The 19,627-nt window shown below is 35.3% G+C and overlaps 1 protein-coding gene across 5 annotated transcripts in view; it reads right to left on the bottom strand.

The window, feature by feature from the left end:
- LOC105481019 (solute carrier family 44 member 1) overlaps positions 1–19,627 on the bottom strand; it is a 243,524-nt gene that overhangs the window by 73,158 nt on the left and 150,739 nt on the right. For all 5 annotated transcript variants that reach the window (XM_071078099.1, XM_071078098.1, XM_011740264.3 and 2 more), the window contains 7 exons: positions 17,188–17,281; positions 9,307–9,476; positions 7,257–7,346; positions 4,489–4,628; positions 2,815–3,001; positions 1,094–1,259; positions 174–330 (listed from right to left, as the gene is read on the bottom strand). In XM_071078099.1, the coding sequence (XP_070934200.1) occupies positions 174–330; positions 1,094–1,259; positions 2,815–3,001; positions 4,489–4,628; positions 7,257–7,346; positions 9,307–9,476; positions 17,188–17,281 (1,004 nt within the window). The remainder of the gene's footprint in view (positions 1–173; positions 331–1,093; positions 1,260–2,814; positions 3,002–4,488; positions 4,629–7,256; positions 7,347–9,306; positions 9,477–17,187; positions 17,282–19,627) is intronic.

Raw genomic sequence — 19,627 nt, 5'->3', positions numbered from 1 at the left:
CAGAGCATACGGAGCGCATGAGTGGGAGACAGGGTAGAAGGGCTAGATTTTGCCTCGTAAAGACTTTGAAGAAAACACAACTTTGTATTTAACATTATTGGGTGCTTTCCTACATGCAGAACTGAGGTCTGGAATGTGCCCACAGAAAGTACAGAAATGCATTTTCCTCTTACCTTTCCTTTGAGCTGACTGTGAATATACATAAGGATCATTCGCGGAATTTTGACTAATGTGATAATAAAAGATCCTTTTGCCACCGTACCAAGGTGGTAACGAATAAGGCGATTTACTGATGCCAAAATAGGTGTAAATGGCAAATTCCTTTTATCCCTATTTAAAAAATGACCAAAGACAATTAAAACAAAGCCTAGATCAGATGGAAACACAGGTATGGTTTAGAGTTCAATGCAGTGAAAAAAAAAAAATCAGCTCATCATTCTTATTTTGTCTTATGACAAAATGGCCAAGTGATATATAACTATTACAAATGCTACACACATGCTATATAAAATTAATGTCATTGCTCTATGGTTTCATGGGGTTCTGATGCTCTAATACTTCAAGTTAAATAAAACTGTGCTCCGAAAGCTTTTATTAGTGAATACTTATGGGGTTAACCACATAATCAGAAAACAGAATTTAAAAAGATGTTCAATTTAGACTTGGCATATAATTATAATAGAAAACTATGAGGCCTAAAGCTTTCATATTTGGCTCTAAAGTTAGCAAAGGGAACTCACACTTGTTCCGGTCTAAACAAACTAAAAAGATTTGTCCTTTGATGGACTTTTATACAAAGCAGAAGTACGTATGGCACCACTATAAGATTTATTCTTCTGCTAAATACAACTTGTGACATCACGATAAATTTTTTGAGACAATTGCAGAAAAGTATAAAGAATAAAACAACAATCTCTCATTTGACCACCTCCCAGAATTATCAACTATATATAACACTCTATCATATTCATTTCTAATTATTTTGTTAAAGAAATGAAACTCCTACCAGCCCCAGTCTGATTCCCTTCCCCTCCAGCCTGTGGACACCGTCCCTTAGATGAACTTGAATTTTCTAATAACAACAAATTCTCACCTAGTAAAATAGTATGTTACCACAGCTCCTGCCACTGTCATCTGCTGACACGCCAGAATAAATTCACTGATCCAAATCAGGCCCACCACATGGTACCACCACATGTACTGCAGAGGCCCAGAAATTTTGAACTCCACAAAGCCTTGCTCATTCTGAACAGGACTGCCTAGGAAAATATCAAGGGAGGAAAGAAGAAGCACATAAAGTACAAATCCAGAAATACGGCAATTAAATAGAAGGCAATAGGGCCCCCCTACCCCAAGCCACAAACCTTCTGATCCGTGTGCTATTTCATAAAGGGACAAAAACAACTATCACTTGAAAAGTTGTGAAATTAAGAATTGTACTATTATGCATTTTGATGTCCTCAGAGGCATCATATAAAGCTTTTAAAAGTTGTTCTATTTGATAAAATTCTTCTTATATTATCAATTATTTAGTTTAACCATGAATTTTCAAACACTTCAGTTTTTTTCAAGACCTATTATTTATCCAATCATTATAGATTTCTTAACAAAGTACAGAAATTATTATTATATTCAATTGCTAAGTGTGTGTGCTGAATGGACAGATAAGTTACATAGTTACATACAAGTTTACTAACCTTATGATACTCTTTACAATTAGTTCCATTTAAGTTTAACCTTTGATATTCGGTATGGCTGTAAGAAAGTCTGAGTGTCTAACTATTAACTATATCCTCACTTGGAGCTCTAGGTAGGGTCAGATCGTTTCCAAACTAGAAAATCTCAAGGAAGTAAGTATATCCTTGGCTATACCTGGGATTTGAGGTAACTCCTGAGTGACATTGCATTCATTGGTTCATCTTAGAAGGAATCTAAATGTCTGAGTCAGTACCAGAACTTACTTCAAATTCATGATCATTTCAGAATTAGAATGCAATTTCAGGCCTTCCCTGATCTAGACTTACATGGCTAGGATGTTCTAAAAAATCACGAATATGGGCTGGGCGCGCTACCTCACGCTTGTAATCCCAGCACTTTCGGAGGCTGAGGTGGACAGATCACATGAGACCAGGAGTTCAAGAGCAGCCTGGGCAACATGGAGAAACCCTGTCTCTACTAAAGATACAAAAATTAGCCAGGCGTGGTGGTGCATACCTGTAGTGCCAGCTGCTCGGGAGGCTAAGGCAGGAAAATCCTTTTAAACCTGTGAGGCAGAGGTTGCAGTGAGCTGAGATCGCACCACTGCACTCCAGCTTGGGCGACAGAGAGACACTCTGTCTCAAAAAAAAAAAAAAAAAAAAAGGCCAGGAGCAGTGGCTCACGCCTTTAATCCCAACACTTTGGGAGGCTGAGGCAGGTGGATCATGAAGTCAGGAGTTCAAGACCAGCCTGGCCAATATGGTAAAACCCCGTCTCTACTAAAAATACAAAAATTAGCCGGGCATGGTGGCATGTGCCTGTAGTCCTAGCTACTAAGGAGGCTGAGGCAGAAGAATCGCTTGAACCTGGGAGGCGGAGGTTGCAGTGAGCCACGAGAGCGCCACTGCACTCCAGCCTGGGTGACAGAGCAAGACTCTGTCTAAAAAAAAAAAGACGAATATGGAGTAGGTTGTTGAAGAGCCATAACCACTACAAGTTCTGATGGCTATTGGACCGTCACCAACAAATGTCTGAAGAATCACCTCTCTCTGATGTTCTAAAATACTGGAATGCAAATCACGTTTGTCACTAAGAGAAAGAAGCATATCTTCTTACCGGTAGTGCCAAGAAAAAGAAGTGTCATGATCCAGTACGCCCAAAACAAGACAAGAGCAAAGAAAGTCCAGAAGGGTTGGAAGACTAGCAGTGGCAAGTGAATGAAGACCTTGCCAGCTACGTGGAACAAGGCGATGGTAAGAGCAACACGTTTGCGCATAACCAACATTATCAGGAATAAGATCACCTGTATGGAGAGAATGGTTTCAGTTATTGTAAGTAGTGAAAACAGAAACCGAAAATAGTGGAAATTTTTAACATAACCCTTCACTCCCAAACCTGGAGGTAGCATTCTTTGAAGTTCAATAATATTTTAGCAGTAAGTATCTCTCTTGCAATATTTATTGTCAATTGTATATTACGGTTACCAAGTGTCCTTTAAAGCAAAATATAAAGGATTTATCAACTTATTAATACATCCCAGAATTTTTTCCTTTTCCCTTTGCCACTCATTATGAATCAAAACATATTGTCAGTCAGGATGAGACTCTTTATTTAAACAGATACACCACAAAAATGAGGTTTTTATTTCTATCTTCCTTATTAGACCAACAGCTCCTTAAAAGTGGGATCTGTGTCAGATTCACCCCTTGCTTCCTCCTACCCCCACATCCCATCTCCAGCAGCTGGCACAGCAAATTGTACCTAAAATGAGATTTCATTCATATTTTGTTGTAATATCTGTATAAAAATAACTAACAAATATCTTTTGGCATCAATGGTTTTATGGTGGCTTTATTTTTTGTTTCTGATGCTCAATAAAAAGCTTGGGATTGCTCTTAGAAGTAATGATTTTTTTTTCTTTTTTCAGAGAGAAGATAATGATGAACCAAAGATATACATATAAATTATTTAACCACATGTTAATTGGTAATTTTATTGCTTAATACCTAAGCAGCAAATCTCACACACACACACACACACACACACACACACACACACACACACACAAATACACATATATATTTTGGAGATAAGTTCTCACTCTGTTGCCCAGGCTGTAATACAGTGACACAATCATGGCTCAAGTGACCCTCCCACCTCTGCCTCCCAAGTAGCTGGGACCACAGGTGCACACCACCATGCTCAGCTGATTTTAATTTTTTATGGAGACAGGGTCTCACTATCTTGCCCAGGTTGGTCTACAACTCGTGGGCTCAAGTGATCCTCCCACTCCAGTCTCCCAAAGTGCTAGCATTATAGGCATAAGCCACTGTACCTGACCAGTGTACCTGACTCATATATTTCTGAAATAATGCCATATTGTTAAATGAAAAGTTTGAAAGACAAATGGGAAGATAATTAGTGAACAAGTAAATGGAATGATATATTTTTTAACATACTTTTCTGCAGTAAAGGGAATCATTTTTAAAAAGTAATTATCTTATGACAGTAAGAAATATGTTCTTGTAAGCAAATGGTAATGTAAATATTCTAGGTGAACATCCTGTCTCAAAAAGCAGTCAGGGTAGAAAAAATGTTTCATCAAATAGCACTCATCCATGAGGGAATCCTTCAGGAGATTTTTTAGTGTTTCATACACTATGGGACAGAGATATTATCTACTGGAGATCAGGGTCAGGAATGCAAAAGCTAGATTTGAGTTTCTGCTCCATTAATGATCTCCTGCAAATAAAACACAAAACCAAAAGACAAGCCAAAGCCTAAACTCACTGTGAACACTGTAGCTGAAATGGCATAAATGAGGAGGGCCCGAAGGTTGTCTTCAGCTATCTGAAGCTGCTCGGGAGTAATAGTTTCTTTGGGAGACCTTCTTTGCTTTGCATATAGCCACCACAGTACACCTGTGCCTCCTGGAGACAAAAGACCCAATTTTTAATGCAGTAATCAGCATAAGAAAATGTGTAACATAAATTCTCAATTTTCTTGACCCTTCCTACTGATCATCATGGGACTAATGCAGTGACAATCCATTTGGCTGGGAAGTACGTAGCAATAACTTTTTGCCAGCATAAAGAAAGTGTCCATTACTCTATTATCATCCTCCACATTAAGCACTTATAAATCCTTCAGTGTATCAAATAAGCTTCCTTCAAATTTATTTATTATTGACTATGAAGCTAAGAGCGAGCCAGTAGAAACATACACCCCTGAGAGGAACTGATCACAAAGAAAGAGCCTCAGCATTTAAGCTGAGGAGGCTGAAGGAAGGAAATAAGCATCACAGAAAACATCAATGAAGCTTGAAGAGGGCAAGGATCTTCTCTGTTGTACTCATCACAGATACCTCTGTGTCTTGCACTGACACAGTAATGCAGTTGATTAAATATTTGTACAATGAATACACGCAAATCAAAAGAACAGTTCCCTCCAAAGGGAGGAACAAAGAGGAAACCTCTAATAGTGGTGGGTGCTAGGGATGAGCATTTTTTAATCTCCAACACTGGTTGAGAGAGTCAAAGAACGAGACTGAAGACGGAGACAAACCTACCTCCACATACGAGAGCTTACATACCTACCTTCAACCCATTCAGCAAACATGTTGAATGCTACAGCACCTATTGTTCTAGCTAGAGATAGAGCAGTAAACAAGGCTGAGTCCTCACTCTTGCTGCTCATGGAACTTATGTAATAGTAGGGGGGGGAAAATAAGAAAACAAGGAAAAATACAATATATTAAGTCTAAAGAAAAAATGATCTCCTGGTAAGAAGGATATAGAGTGTTTGGGTAGGGAAAGCTTTGCAATTTTATATATCATGGGTAAGCAAGGCCTCACTGGTATTAGTAAGATGGTAACTGAGCAACGGAATCAAAGACAGAGAGCAATCTATGACACTATCTAAGGAAAGAGTGTTCTAGGCAAAGTTCAAAGAGGCTGAGGTAGAATCATCCTTAGCATGAGAGCAAGAAGACCATTGTGGCTACTGCAATGAACAATGCAGAAAGTGGTAGAGATGTGGGCAGACAGGTAGCTGGGGACCAGACCATACTGTAAGGCCTTGTAGGTCACAGTAAAAAAATGGATAATTCAGAGTAGAGAGATGTGTGTGTGTGTGGCTGATACGATAAACATCTGGGAGATAAAAAACTGAAGTAAAGTCGAGGTACATCAACATCTGCACTCAAGAGTGAATGAGGTCAAAGACAAATTCCATTGCCTTTTTGTTGGCAAACACCAAGTACAAATTTTCCATCTGTTGAAGAGGAAGAAACAAATCAAAACTACCAGAAATTGGTGAAAAACATTTGAGAGCAAGGGGAATGTTTCCATTTTGAAGTCTTGCAGGTACAAGAAAATTGTTCGGAAAAATGTTTAATATATTCAGAAAATGGAAGAAGAAAATATGTTTCCTAGAAACAGAAATGAATTATAGGAGAAAAGCTGAAGTTAAAAAAATAGAATGAAATTGAAATAATGATGTCAAGGAGGAAGCTATTCACAATAGCCATGGTAGACAGTATTTAGTATTAAACTTTTAATTTGTGTTAGGAACTGTGCTATGTCCTTTATAGATGTGATCTAATTTAATCATCACAACACTATTAATATCTAGAGCTTTAAAGTTTCGTCTAATTCTGAATCATAATTAAATTTGCCTATGATCTTTTGGGGGAATCTTTTTAATTCTGAAATTTTTTATTTGTGTATTTGATTATTGTTTCTGTTCCATTTTTTTTTTTCTCCTGAGGTCATGGTTTATTCTTCTGCTATCATCTTCTAACTTACCATTTTACTTTTTTGGTAATTTTCCTTTACATTCAGGAAAACCTCTTCAAATTTATTTCCAAATAACTGATTTAGTTTTCCTTACTAGCAGTTCTGTACTACTTTATAGAAGAAGGACAAGTAGTTCCTACTAAAACTAGTCCAGGAAAACGTAAATGTAAATATAATCATAAAACTTTTTAAGGCAAAGATAAACAAGATTTTTAAAAAGATACAGCAGGTGAAAGTAATATTTTAACTTTAATTATAACCCTAGTACAAAAGCTCAGACTAGGGCAAAAAGTGGGAGGGAGCAGAAGAGAGTAGGGGATGAAAGGAAGCAAAGTTTATGCTAAATTTAAGGGAGGTAGGGGAGAACTCAACATATATCATCTTATTTCTGACTTTAATAATCACAGTAGTCTAAAGAATTTCAGGAAAGACAGAACAGATGAGAACAGTAAGACCAAACATACCAGTGAAGATTATAAATGTAATGAGAACAAATTCCATTACTAAAAGGTTTCATATTCAGCTGGTAAAATTTAACTATATATGTTCATATACATATGCATAGAAAAAAAGTCTGGACTTCAAATGCCAACAGTGATGAAATGAGGGGAGGGGCAAATAGAATTATGAGAAATTTTAAGGCAAAAATTAAGTCTTCCTTGAAGATATAGCATGTGAAAATAAAATTTATTTTCTTCTTTATATTTCTATTTTCTACTAAAGTAGTTAAGTACCATGAAAACAAAGAAATAAATAGCTTACCAAGTGAACCGAGTATGACCAGAATTGTTAAGATCCACACAAGTACTCTTGATATATACCTGATTATCACCATCAAAATCATTGATAGAACTGCAGGGAAGATAAATAGAGAACATATAGAATATTATTTGAAAACACAGGTAAATATAAAGAAAACCTTTTCGATGGTTGCTTTTTTCCCCAGGGAAATAATCTGTTGCTATTGACCACAATTTAGATAAGGAAGGAAACTGGCTGCTGTTGTATTTGACTTTGCTACTTGTACCACTTAAATAGCATCACTCGAAACCAAAGTCACCTAACTGTGGGTTTATAAACTACAGAAAAAAATACATGCAAATGCACATGGTGACTCAAAAACAGCACAGGACTGTTGTGGATTCACCACGGGGAAGACATCAGACATGCAAACATACATGCCAGCACACAAAGTATAGAGAATGACATGTCATGTTGGTGACAAGAAAAATTACTACACATAGACAGAGATCAGTTAAATTAGGCGCTACCCTTTATTGAGTAATCTATGTATTTCAGGACCAACTTAACTTCTCTGACAGTCAGTCCGGAAGCTAAATGGCATCTTATCCTTTTCTGGCTGTTTCTCCTCTAGAACTCCAAAGGATGGTCTGACCCTGTGGAGTAACATCTTGAAGCCTACTATGGCCGAACTTCCTCTGTCTAATTTCTCAACTGAGGTCGGGGGTCCCAGGTAAGGAGACCTTCCTCAAAAAGGAGCAAAGCTGTTTGAGTTATACAGCCAATTATTCTACCTGCCCCAAGCTAAATCCCATGTGCTATAATACTGAGTAAAAATCTTAAAGAAGAAAGGAAAGATTTAACCATTGCATGGGAATTACATTTCTGAAATAATTTATAAATTTCTTAATTATCTAAAGGCCCATTCCACAAAAAATGAACAAAGATTTTTTAAGTTTATATTACATACTTAAGCCTCAAAAGAGAATCATTCTAATAAAAAATAGAATTCTGATGGCTTAACATTATTGGCACTATTTTTAATTGGATTTTTAGTTTTTTGGTTAAAGTATTCAACTATTTCAAAAACCAAATAATTTTGATATAAAGCTAGACTAAGAGTCAAGTTTCTTTGGGCCACTTGCAAAGCCAAATAAATGGTTGGGATTCGTGTCTAGGTAACATTATTGAGGTACTCACTTTTGCAATAAATGTACAGGAACCAAAAACAGATGGGAGCCTTTCAAATATCACAGAAATAGATTTTCATATGGACAGCATTATTTCAATTGAGTCAAGTACTACCTAAGCAAAAAGAAAATACTCTCTAATGACAGGAAAGACGGAAATACAGCTTGTATCTTCTCAATGGCTATAATTGTTAACAGGCATAAATACTAAGTTTACTTATATAATGAAATAGCTGTTGGTTCCTACCATAGTTTACTTCTCCCAACTAAGAAGGCCTATACATTCTGATAAGGTACACATAGTTCTAGAATAATACAGGGAGTGTTAATCTTGAAAATAAATTTTTTATTTGATTTATTATCTATTTATGGACTAGAAAACTCAGTGGCTAATAGGTGGAGATTTCCTAATTTTTCCAGCAATACATTGATACTATGCACTGTAGCAATGAAAAGGAAATTACATACTTCAAAACTAATCTATCAGAAATCTATATTCTTAGATGGGAATATATAAGAGAATATGTCGCCTCCTGTATAAGTAAATATACCTTTTAGGAATCATAACTAAAAACAGAGGGTAGTTGATTCATTAAAAGAAGCCTCCTGCTATCATATTAAAGTAGCTGTGGACTAAGTAACCAATGTTTGGGAAAACACTAGTTTTCTCCCATGAAAGAAAAAAAGGGAATGAGTTTCAGATATATATACATACTTATATGTACATATTCTTAACTATATATAATCTGAAACAATGATTTTGGCTATGGGAAGTTAAACATTTTACAAGTATCCCCAGTTGTATTCATATTTTGGCTAAAAGACAAAACAGTCTTCTTCTCCAATACTATGCAATAGCTAATAATGAGAAAAACAATTACCTAGTGATAACAAGCAAAGTCCCAATATAATTTCTTTGCTGGTCATTACTCCACTAATCAGCCTGTGTAAGACACTATTGTCACTGACAAAGGTGATCAGGGCCTCTGCAAACTTGGCATAGCAGGAAATGTTCACAGGAGCACAGCGATGGAAGAATGGAATAGGTGCACTGGTGACACAAGAAAAAAAAATCAGAAAAAAAATTACTCCTACTTAATATAAATGCCACATCAAACACACAAATGAAAGGTGAATATGGCTGCAATACACTCCACCCTCCACGCATCATTATGGGAGCTAAGAGCTGTGTGCTTAATGCTATGAGGATGACTGTCATGGGTAGTGATGCAAATCTTACCACAAGCCTTATCAAAGAGGGTGGAGTGCATGTTCCAACAGAAGACATTACCCTCCCCTTCTGAAAAGAAACACACACACACACATACACACAGAACTACCAAAAGCAAAACCAAACACTTAAAACTCCTTAGCCTGCACATCTACCAGTCAAGGGGCAGATGACAAAGCTTACAAACACATACTTTATTGAACTGAAAATGAATTTTTGCCATAAGCGATTTGAAAATAAAAAGCACATGCTTTTACTTGAAATGTGCCACCATTAATAGAATGTTTCCTCTAACAAAACAGCATACAAAATCTCAGATTAATAAAGGTGTTTACAGCATAAGCTTAATACCTCTCATATAAACAAAGTCATGCTGAGACATCAACAAACAGCATAATAGGCAGCTATTTAAAACAGTAACCATGAGTAGTAATATATAGAAATGCTTATAATGTAATAATAGAAGGGGAAAAAGTATATCTAATGTGATATCTCTGCATAAAAGATTACACATAATCATGAGAACAGAAAATAATTAAAAAGTGAGAAATAGTGGACTTGTTAGGATCACATAATTCTGGGCTATTTTCTTTTCATCAGTCACTATTAATCTAAGGTTATCTGTGTCTAAAAAGATGTAAAATAACCAATTACTTAGTCATTTATATTAGGCTTATATGGACTGAAGCTTTTACTTGGGAAAGACTACAGCTATGTGTAAACTGTGACATTAATCTGGTTTGTTACAACATGGTTCTACTTCTGAGAGGATAGTATACACTATCCTCAACTTCTGAGAGGATAGTATACACTAATCAATGAGAGATTTTAAACACAGAACTATGAATATGCCTTTGGTTGTGATTTACTCGAATTCTAAGACAGCCATATGTATGTCCATGCATAAAGACACACTTATATGTGCCTTATGTTAAAATTTAGCCATGGCTAACATGAATCCCACATTTCCAGAATTGTTCTTGTAACTTTTTTTTTGGAGACAGAGTCTTGCTCTGTCGCCCAGGCTGGAGTGCAGTGGCACCATCTCAGCTCACTGCAAGCTCCGCCTCCCGGGTTCACGCCATTCTCCTGCCTCAGCCTCCCGAGTAGCTGGGACTACAGGCGCCCGCCACCTCGCCCGGCTAGTTTTTTGTATTTTTTAGTAGAGACGGGGTTTCACTGTGTTAGCCAGGATGGTCTCGATCTCCTGACCTCATGATCCGCCCGTCTCGGCCTCCCAAAGTGCTGGGATTACAGGCTTGAGCCACCGCGCCCGGCCCCTTGTAACTTTTTTAAAAATGGTATCCATGAAAATATGTTCATAGAACTTTAAGTTACAGCTACAACTACGTTTTTGACTGGAACGATACAAATGTGTTCTCATTCTTGGTTGGCACTGTATTTTGGTCCAATGAGTGGATAAAATTACATGGTTGGGCACTACAAGGTTTCTAATCTCAGCAAAGCAACTTTGTATGACCTGAAGCAAAACACTATCCTCATTTCCTTCCTTGAAAAACAATGTTTCTTTTCCAGTAAGAATATAAGCACACTATGTATCAGTTTCCTTTAAATGGTAGTAAACGAGCACCATTGGTGGTAAGAATAAGTGACATCTTCCATGCTGTCATATTTGGTGGAACATTAAAATAATATAATTTTAAAGATCTAGCTTTGCCTTAGTCTTGCTTTAGTAAATATATCCAAAATTGATGACATAACAATATGACATGAATATTTGTTTTTAAAAATTGCCTCTTGCATCCCTGTGTATTTGTGTAAACCTCCAAAATGGTATTAGTGAAAGTTAATGCCAAAGGTTTGACATCGTATCAGGAAGCACAGGAAGTCAGAGCATTCTAAGAAATGCTTGAATTATAGGTATTCAAATCATTGTTTTTTTTAAACCAAAAAGTGCTTCACAAATGATGCAAAAAGATATTAAATTATAGAATACCTTTAAGTGAAGTAGATTTAGTTAAAAATATTATGAGACTCAAAAAAGATTAACTGTAAATTTCTAAGTCAATAGAAGCTGATTTGTTACAGAAATCTTTAAACTGACAACTTTGCCATGATGAAACTTCTTTTCTGATGTTGTCTAGATGCTATCTCTGCAAGTTAATGTCTCTGCCTAAGGACTCTTCTAACCATATTTTTAAACTAAAGCCTGGTTCTCTATCCTTCAAAACTAAAATCCTCTCTGTTTCATGATTATCTATAACTCCATCCTCTTTATTTATTACCCCATCATCTGTGATTTAGTGTCTATTTAATTCATTTGCCTCCAACCTTGAACATAAAATATATTCACTTAACGATACTGATGTCTTTTTCTTGTTTTCAGTACCCACTATTTTTCTCAGCCCTGCTTTCCTGTTTTCTTTTTCCTGCCAGGTAACTATAAAAACCCCAATTCTTCTAATCTTGCACCCTGCCTGTAACTCCATCTCTCTCTCTTACTTTCTCCATTGGTTAGCTGAAAGAGTAGGAGTAAGTACTCTGCAAGTCTCTTCAGATCATCATCATCATCCAAGAGGGCACCCATAAATCGATGACACAAAATTATATAGGAACAGGATGCCCAATATGTTCAGTGTTGTTGTTGTTTTCAAATTTAGGATGAGAATAGATGATTTTAAAATAGAATGACTATAACTCTCAAAATGAAAATACTTCATTTTTATTTAGGAGGAAATGCTGGGTAATATCTGCTCTGAACTTACCCTTTCAAACATTTTTACACACTGTTTATTAACAGTTGGCCAATTGGAAAGAGTACTTTTATAAGTATCCTTCAAAGAACTGGAGTAAAATAACAGCAGCCCTTTACACCAAAATTCAGTCTATGTCAGTTAAAAAAAATAAATAAATAAATAAAATAAAATAAAACAACCTGATGCTCTAAATTTAAAGGTATAAAATTAGCACACGCTGATTAACTACATTGTCTAGCTGATAGTCAAAATCTGTTCCTAGTGGTAATGAAAAACAAAAATAGAAGGCAAACATAAGAAGAAATAATATATAGGGACATTATTCAAAAATAAGATGAAATACTTAGCTTTAAAGTAAAAAGCACTAGATTCTCTTGTTTGAAATCTAAACAAACTAGATTTCCTTACTTGTCATTCTTTTTCTCAACTTTTCCCCAAACAGAAACAACTCTGCCGGCCACAGGGTTTTGATACTTGAATTGTTTTCTTATTTAAAAAAAAAATAAGTAATAATTGTGTCATCGAAATGGTTTGTTTTATATGTTAGCATTGAAATCCCATGTGATTTAATGAATTTAGGTGGAGTTGAATACACCAATTTCATATACCTCTGAGAAAATAATACTTTTGAGGAGCTAGTATTATGAGATCATTTCTACTTTAGTATCTTATGTAAATGACACATTTTGTGCTTCTTAATTAAAAGGACAAGCCTAAAGTATTCTATATACAGTAAGTTTTTCTACATTCCAAAGCCCACCAAATACTGAATCTTTAGTAAGTCGATACAGTCACATTAGGAAGTGATGCTGTTTCACTAGCTGAAGCAGTCAAGAACAAAATGAATTTATAATGACTCTTTTAAAGTTTTTACATTAGTCCCTCATATGAAAATTATATCTTACCTTGGCAAACATACTGTCCATTTCCCTTTCAGTTCAGATCATCACAGTTAATAAGCTCCCTAAAGTATGATGACTAACAATGCCTAATACCACTTGTCCATTTGCCTTCACAAGAAGGCAGGGGTCTGCATCTCATATAATTACTTTAGAACCTCAGGTTATAAAGAAACAATTACACATGATTTCTAGCCAAAGTTTTATTTAAGTAAGTATAACAATGAAGTATTCTGGCAATATCTCTACAGTACACTAAAGGCAGGAAATATGAGTCTAAACATGGAGTGGTGTTTCTTTTTTCTCTTCTTTCACCCTTTTTAAAACATTTTTGTTATTTGTTTATGTATGTATGTATGTATGTATGCATGCATGCATGTATGTTTTATAGAGAGAGAGGGTCTTGCTATGTTGCTCAGGTTGGTTTTGAACTTCCAAGCTCAAGTGATTCTCCCACTTTGGTGTCCCAAAGTGTTGGGATTACAGGCATGAGCCACTGTGCCCGGCCTTCTTTCACTCCTATACTCTTTGTTGTTTTTGAACACTCATTGTGGTATAGATTACAACATCCTGGATTCAAATTCCAATTTGCAGCAATTAGTTGTATGGCTTTAGATAACCTCTCTCATCTTCTTTTTCCTCACCTACAAATTGGGGGCAATATCTTGATAGGTTTTTGTGAAGGTTAAATGAGATAATATATATGAGAGATACTGTGGGATAGCTGGCAAGTAGTAGATGATTTGTAAATGTTAATTTATCCTTGAATCCTCCATTGAAAAATATGAACAGATAACGTTTTTTTCTTGGCTATTAATTTCTTTCTTTTTTCTTTTTTTTTTTTTTTTGAGACAGGGTCTTGCTCTGTTGCCCAGGCTGGAGTGCAATGGCACAATCTTGCCTCACTACAATTCCACCTCCCAGGTTCAAGCGATTCTCATGTCTCAGCCTTCTGAGTAGCTGGGATTACAGGCATGCAATACGACGCCCAGCTAATTTCTGTGTTTTTGGTAGAGATGGGGTTCTGGCACGTTGGCCAGGCTGGTCTTGAACTCCTGACCTCGAGCAATCCACCTGCCTCGGCCTCCCAAAGTGCTGGGATTACAGGCATAAGCCACTGTATCTGGCCTTTGGCTATTAATCTGTCATTTATACATTATTGTATCATTAATTCCCCAGCATCTAGTAAACTTTCTGTCATCCAGAGGTGCCCAAACACATGATGAATAAACTGAATTTATGTAATCTGTTTCTACTATTGCTGTTTTCTCCAGCTATTTCTAAAAGCACTGTAAGTATACTGGCTAGCTATTCCCCATACTGCCACCGTGGTTGGCATTTCACCAATAGAGAATTATGAATTTGGATAAAATACAACTCTTTCTAGGCATTTGTTTTTAAAATTCAAAAGCTTTTAGGAATGGTAATCATCTGGTTATTATGTGTCACTAATGCTTCATTGAAAATTAGTTTACAATTGCTTTTCTCTAAAACAGGTGCTGCTTTTAGCTGTAGAAGGCCCCTGGATACCAAAGAAAGACGGGCCAAAGGAAGAGGTTCTAGAAGTTTAAAGAAATACCTCCTAAGTCAAGTGCCAAACACAGTAATAGATGTTTAATGAGTATTATCTTGTTTAACTCTTACAATTCCTTGAGGGGAGTATGACTATTCCCATTTCACTCATGAAAAAACTTGGTTTACAGAGAGGTTAAGAGGCTTGCAAGAGGTGACAAATTGAAAGTAATATGGAATTCACCCCAGACTTATCTCAAAGTTCATGTCCTTCTGTCCCAGTAGGATGCTCCTAGAAGGACACCAAAAGAGATGTGAAGGATGCTGAGGGGTACTTGCCTGCCTCATAGTTTTGCCTGGTGCTGGTCTTTTGCCATTAAAAAAAGTCACCAAAAACATAGTCCCTACTAGACTATGAGTTTAAGGACAGAGACTAGGTCTTACTCACCTTTGGAAACTTGGTATCTAATACAACGATGTGTGGAACGGGGTGATGCCCCAAGTCTTTTTATTAAAACAAATTTATTCTTATTCTCAGATCCTTTCAGTTTGTTTACCTAATACTACATAGCTCTGGTATTTACAAGATTTGCCTTCTTTCTATCAAATGTTCTTCTCTTTTACTTTCCAGCTGGCTTGGTTCAGACAAAAGTGATAACATACTCAGACTGTGATGTACTAAAATAAGTAAAACATAAGGATTTTTAAACACAGCATGCAGTTTTCAGATGGTATAGGTTCAGCACTGCATTTTAGATTACTGAGATATTAGATGATGACCTTGTTAGAAGCCATTTCTGTCCATCTCTAAAATCTTCTCCCCTGATACTATTCTTTGTCTTCCAGTGAATACCCCTAGGACATTGTGAGATGCATGTGTGTACCAAAAACTGAAAAAAACCAAGATAACCAGGAACAGGCAGTCCTCAACAAAGTGGCATCAGAGGTCAGAGGCAGGGAAGGATGTGCAGGATGAGCTGAGCTGCCCCCACCTGACATCCTGCCCCCATTACACAGGAGCAGAGACCTCTCTCTCATAACCAGGCTTTCTGGCTATCCTGTCGTAATATGTTTTAATCTTGAAAGCATGATTCTATATTCAAAGTATATGTTTAAAACAGACTTTACCAGTTGGATAGATAAGGGTATAGAGCTTTTCTCATTTTTATATGGATAAATTTTCTCCTAAGACTATTCGAAGGATCCCCTTTTCTTTACTGCCACAGCCTCCCTAATATTCTCAACTTAGATGAATGTAATCTCCGTAGCTGTTGGTTTAAGGCCATAATTTGTAGGTCTCTCTTACTATCTTTTAAAATAGTTCCTTTAGTTTTATGTCTACAGGCTTTAAATTTTGATTTTCAATAGCAACTTGACAAGATTAATGAGCTGAAAATATATTTAACTGATACATCTTTTTTCTACTTTCAACAGAAAATTTCAAATTCAAGTTAATAAAACCCAAGTTACACCCATAAGTAATCCAAAAGAAAGTAGACATGAGTGTCAAAATTTTTTATACAACAGCTTCCTATAATATATTGAGATGCAATTATAAGTGGCCTCAAGTACATTTTCCTGGAGAAGTTGACTCATGTTACACACAGTTGGCAATATACACTAAGGTTGTGATTTGACCAACATTCCAAAGTGTGTAAGTGTGTGTATGTATGTGCACAAATGCATATACAAAACTATACATACACACATATACATATACCTAATTCTGAGCATATATTTTACAATGCTTGATAATGCATTTCCTTTCAAAAAATCTATTTATAATTTTAAATGTTGCTTTACTTGTAACTACTTTGAGATCCTTCCAAAGAACATTTCTTGTTTCATCTTTGTATCCATTATGCACAGTAGGTACTTAATAATAAATGTTTGTTGAATAAGACCTTGGGTAAGATATAGCAAACAACCTAATACAGAGAATGGCCCTAAAAAATATAACCTGAAACTATGGGGAATAATCACTGGCATACTTTCTAAATCCACAAAGTAAATTTACAACAATCCCAGTAAATATTACTAGGATCAATTAAAAAAAACTCTTTGGAGATTGTGAGAGTTGGTTTCTAAGTTTGTTGCAGATTTTACAGCAATTCAGTGGTTTTGCGCACTTAAAAATTATGGCATGAAAATAAAAACAAAAAAAGCAAGCCCCTAAAATAAATTTAAAATATCTCAGAACAAGAAAAGTTGGCTGTCTACCTGTTGTTTTTAAATATTAAATATATAATGTCATTTCTATTCCTACTTTAAAATTTTTGTTATAAAAGTATTGGACCTGGCCAACAGGTATCAAATAACTATTTTCTCAGAATAACATATATTGTTTAAAATTTACCTACAAAAACAACAGTCACAAGTTAACAACTTTGCAATAAAATTTACCTCGCTGGAACTGGTAGTTTGGGGCAGAGAACAGAAGATTTTGAAGATGTAGTGTATTCAGAAGGCTTTAGGTTGTAGCTACATAGTGCTGAACCTGTTCAAAGAAAAATTATATGTTAGCTGGCAGAAGAGTCAGAAAAAATTCTCTCCCTATCCATTTTAATTTTGTATCATTCAACATATGCAGCTTTCCAAACATTATAGAATTCATAGAAATCTGATTTGATGTATAAGTCCTCAACCATTTAAAATTGATTCTTCTCTAAAATTACTATTAATGTAATTCATGTACAAATTTGAATTAATATTAAAGGTAATAATAAGTACTAGAACTACCTTTATTGAGTGTCAGGTTCTCTGCAAGATGACATTTATGTATTATACAATTTACTATAAGTCTATAAGGCAGGTATTATTAAGCCTACTTTAGAGAGAAGGAAATAGAGGCTAAGAGCTAAGGTAAATAACTTGCCTAAGGACATAGAGCTAGTAGGAGTAGAGCTGGGATTAAACACCACGTCTCTTGACTACAAAGCCTGTGCTCAATTACATATTATGCCTGTTTTTCCTATGCCTACCATTACTAAATGTTTACAATTACTGCATTTAACTCATATAAATTTGGATAATACATTACTTATTTAAAAAGCAGGAAACATTCCTAACTGTAAATAAACGGAACAAATTGATAAAACTGATAAACTGATAAAAGTGATTCCTAGTTTTCAGAGTTTAAGACAGCTTAAATTCAACTGTAGATTGGTTATGCAAAAAAACATTAATTTTTCTGATTATATGGCCAACACATATCGAATATACGTAACATGTATACAGTGTAAAATTTACATAATATATTAATGTATTATATAATTTACTATAACTCTATAAAGCTGGTATATACATTAATTTCCTTAGTATAGAAAATTGAGATGGATAAAGTCCACTAAAACCAACATAAGTCTTATTTTCCTGATCCGTTAATTTTAAAATACAGCAACTAGAATACTGGAAGGTTCATTGTATAATATATTGTTAAGTGAGGAGACCCAGGCTCCAGTTCTAATTTTGCTGCATTTCATCACAGAAACGGTTTATATTTTATTAACTTCTGTTCCCACCAGATTACTAATTTGGTCAAATACTTTATTATGAAATAAACAGAATAGCTTTGCATCTATATTATGATGATACTGAACTTTTATATTATACCACCATAGAAAAAGCTTAAAATATAATGTGAACAGCAGACTGCAACACTGAGTTAATTATGGAAAAGGCATGTGAGCATAGGAGAAGGAACTGGAAGGGAATATAGAAAAAAGGATATAGCTTGATTTAATGGGACAACAAAATTGGGAACAAATTTATTTCATTTATATCTTGTCCTATCAATCAAAATAATTTTTAGAAAGGCACAAACCAACATTTAATTTAGCAATGCTGCCCCAAACCAGCAAAAAATCCAAGTGATTAAATATGTGAGCCTTAACAGCATACTGATATGAGTGCATGTAGCATATATTTTATATAAAGATAATCTGAGTAATCTGACAATGCAAAATATTTTTAAAGCGATAATTATGAGTTACATGGCACTGTTCTTCAAGTTTTTTAAGCTTAAAGTAGGCTCAATAAGAAACTAAGTTTTAAAAATTGTGCTTGACTATTCTTTTGCATTTTAATGATCTATTTTTTAAAAAGCTAAGGATGAATATTAAATATTTAACTCTTCTAAGAGCATTGTCTTTCACACTTGAATATAATGCCACTAGATTACATTTATAGTAATTTTGCAGAAAACATAACAATGGCAAGGAAACATTTTAGATTAATCCTGAAATAGCTAGGAGTCCTAGTATAGAATTGCTTAGGAAAAACAGCAACTGTGCCAATAAGTGTCGAGCACCCGATGTGATCATCAACTTCCTGATCTGAATTGTCAACTTATTTCTTTCAGAGTCCAAGATGGAATCGATTTGCACAAAATAAAAGGCCCTAACTAAAGCACTTTGTGTCAGTGCTGCCAAATACACTGCTTCATCTGAATTCAGTTAGCATAATCTCTATCCCCACCCTTTCTTAATTTAAAAAAGGAGGTCAGCAGGTGCAATGGAGTTCAATTTTATAAATACTTTCCCAGGATAATACTCAATGAAAGGATAATAGCCTTATCTCTGATGGTATTCTGGGACACAGGCCAGTACTAAATAGATCCTGTACTAAATAGATTAAAGGAAAAAGATCTTTACAATGTGTTAGTAGTAATAACCATAAGAAACCTTATACTGCTTCCTGCTCAAAGGGTTGATGAACAGAGAAGCCTCAATGAAGAACATTAAAACAATTCAGTAATGGCAAACATTTTACAACTGTTTTTCTTTTCATGTTCATTAGCTAAGCATTTTCAGTGAACATTCTGAAGGTAGTATTTTTTTTTTTT

Source organism: Macaca nemestrina, chromosome 14, assembly GCF_043159975.1.
Source record: "Macaca nemestrina isolate mMacNem1 chromosome 14, mMacNem.hap1, whole genome shotgun sequence".
Taxonomy (NCBI): Eukaryota; Metazoa; Chordata; class Mammalia; order Primates; family Cercopithecidae; genus Macaca; species Macaca nemestrina.
The sequence above is the reverse complement of the archived record's forward strand: the minus strand, read 5'-3'. Positions and strand labels throughout refer to the sequence as shown.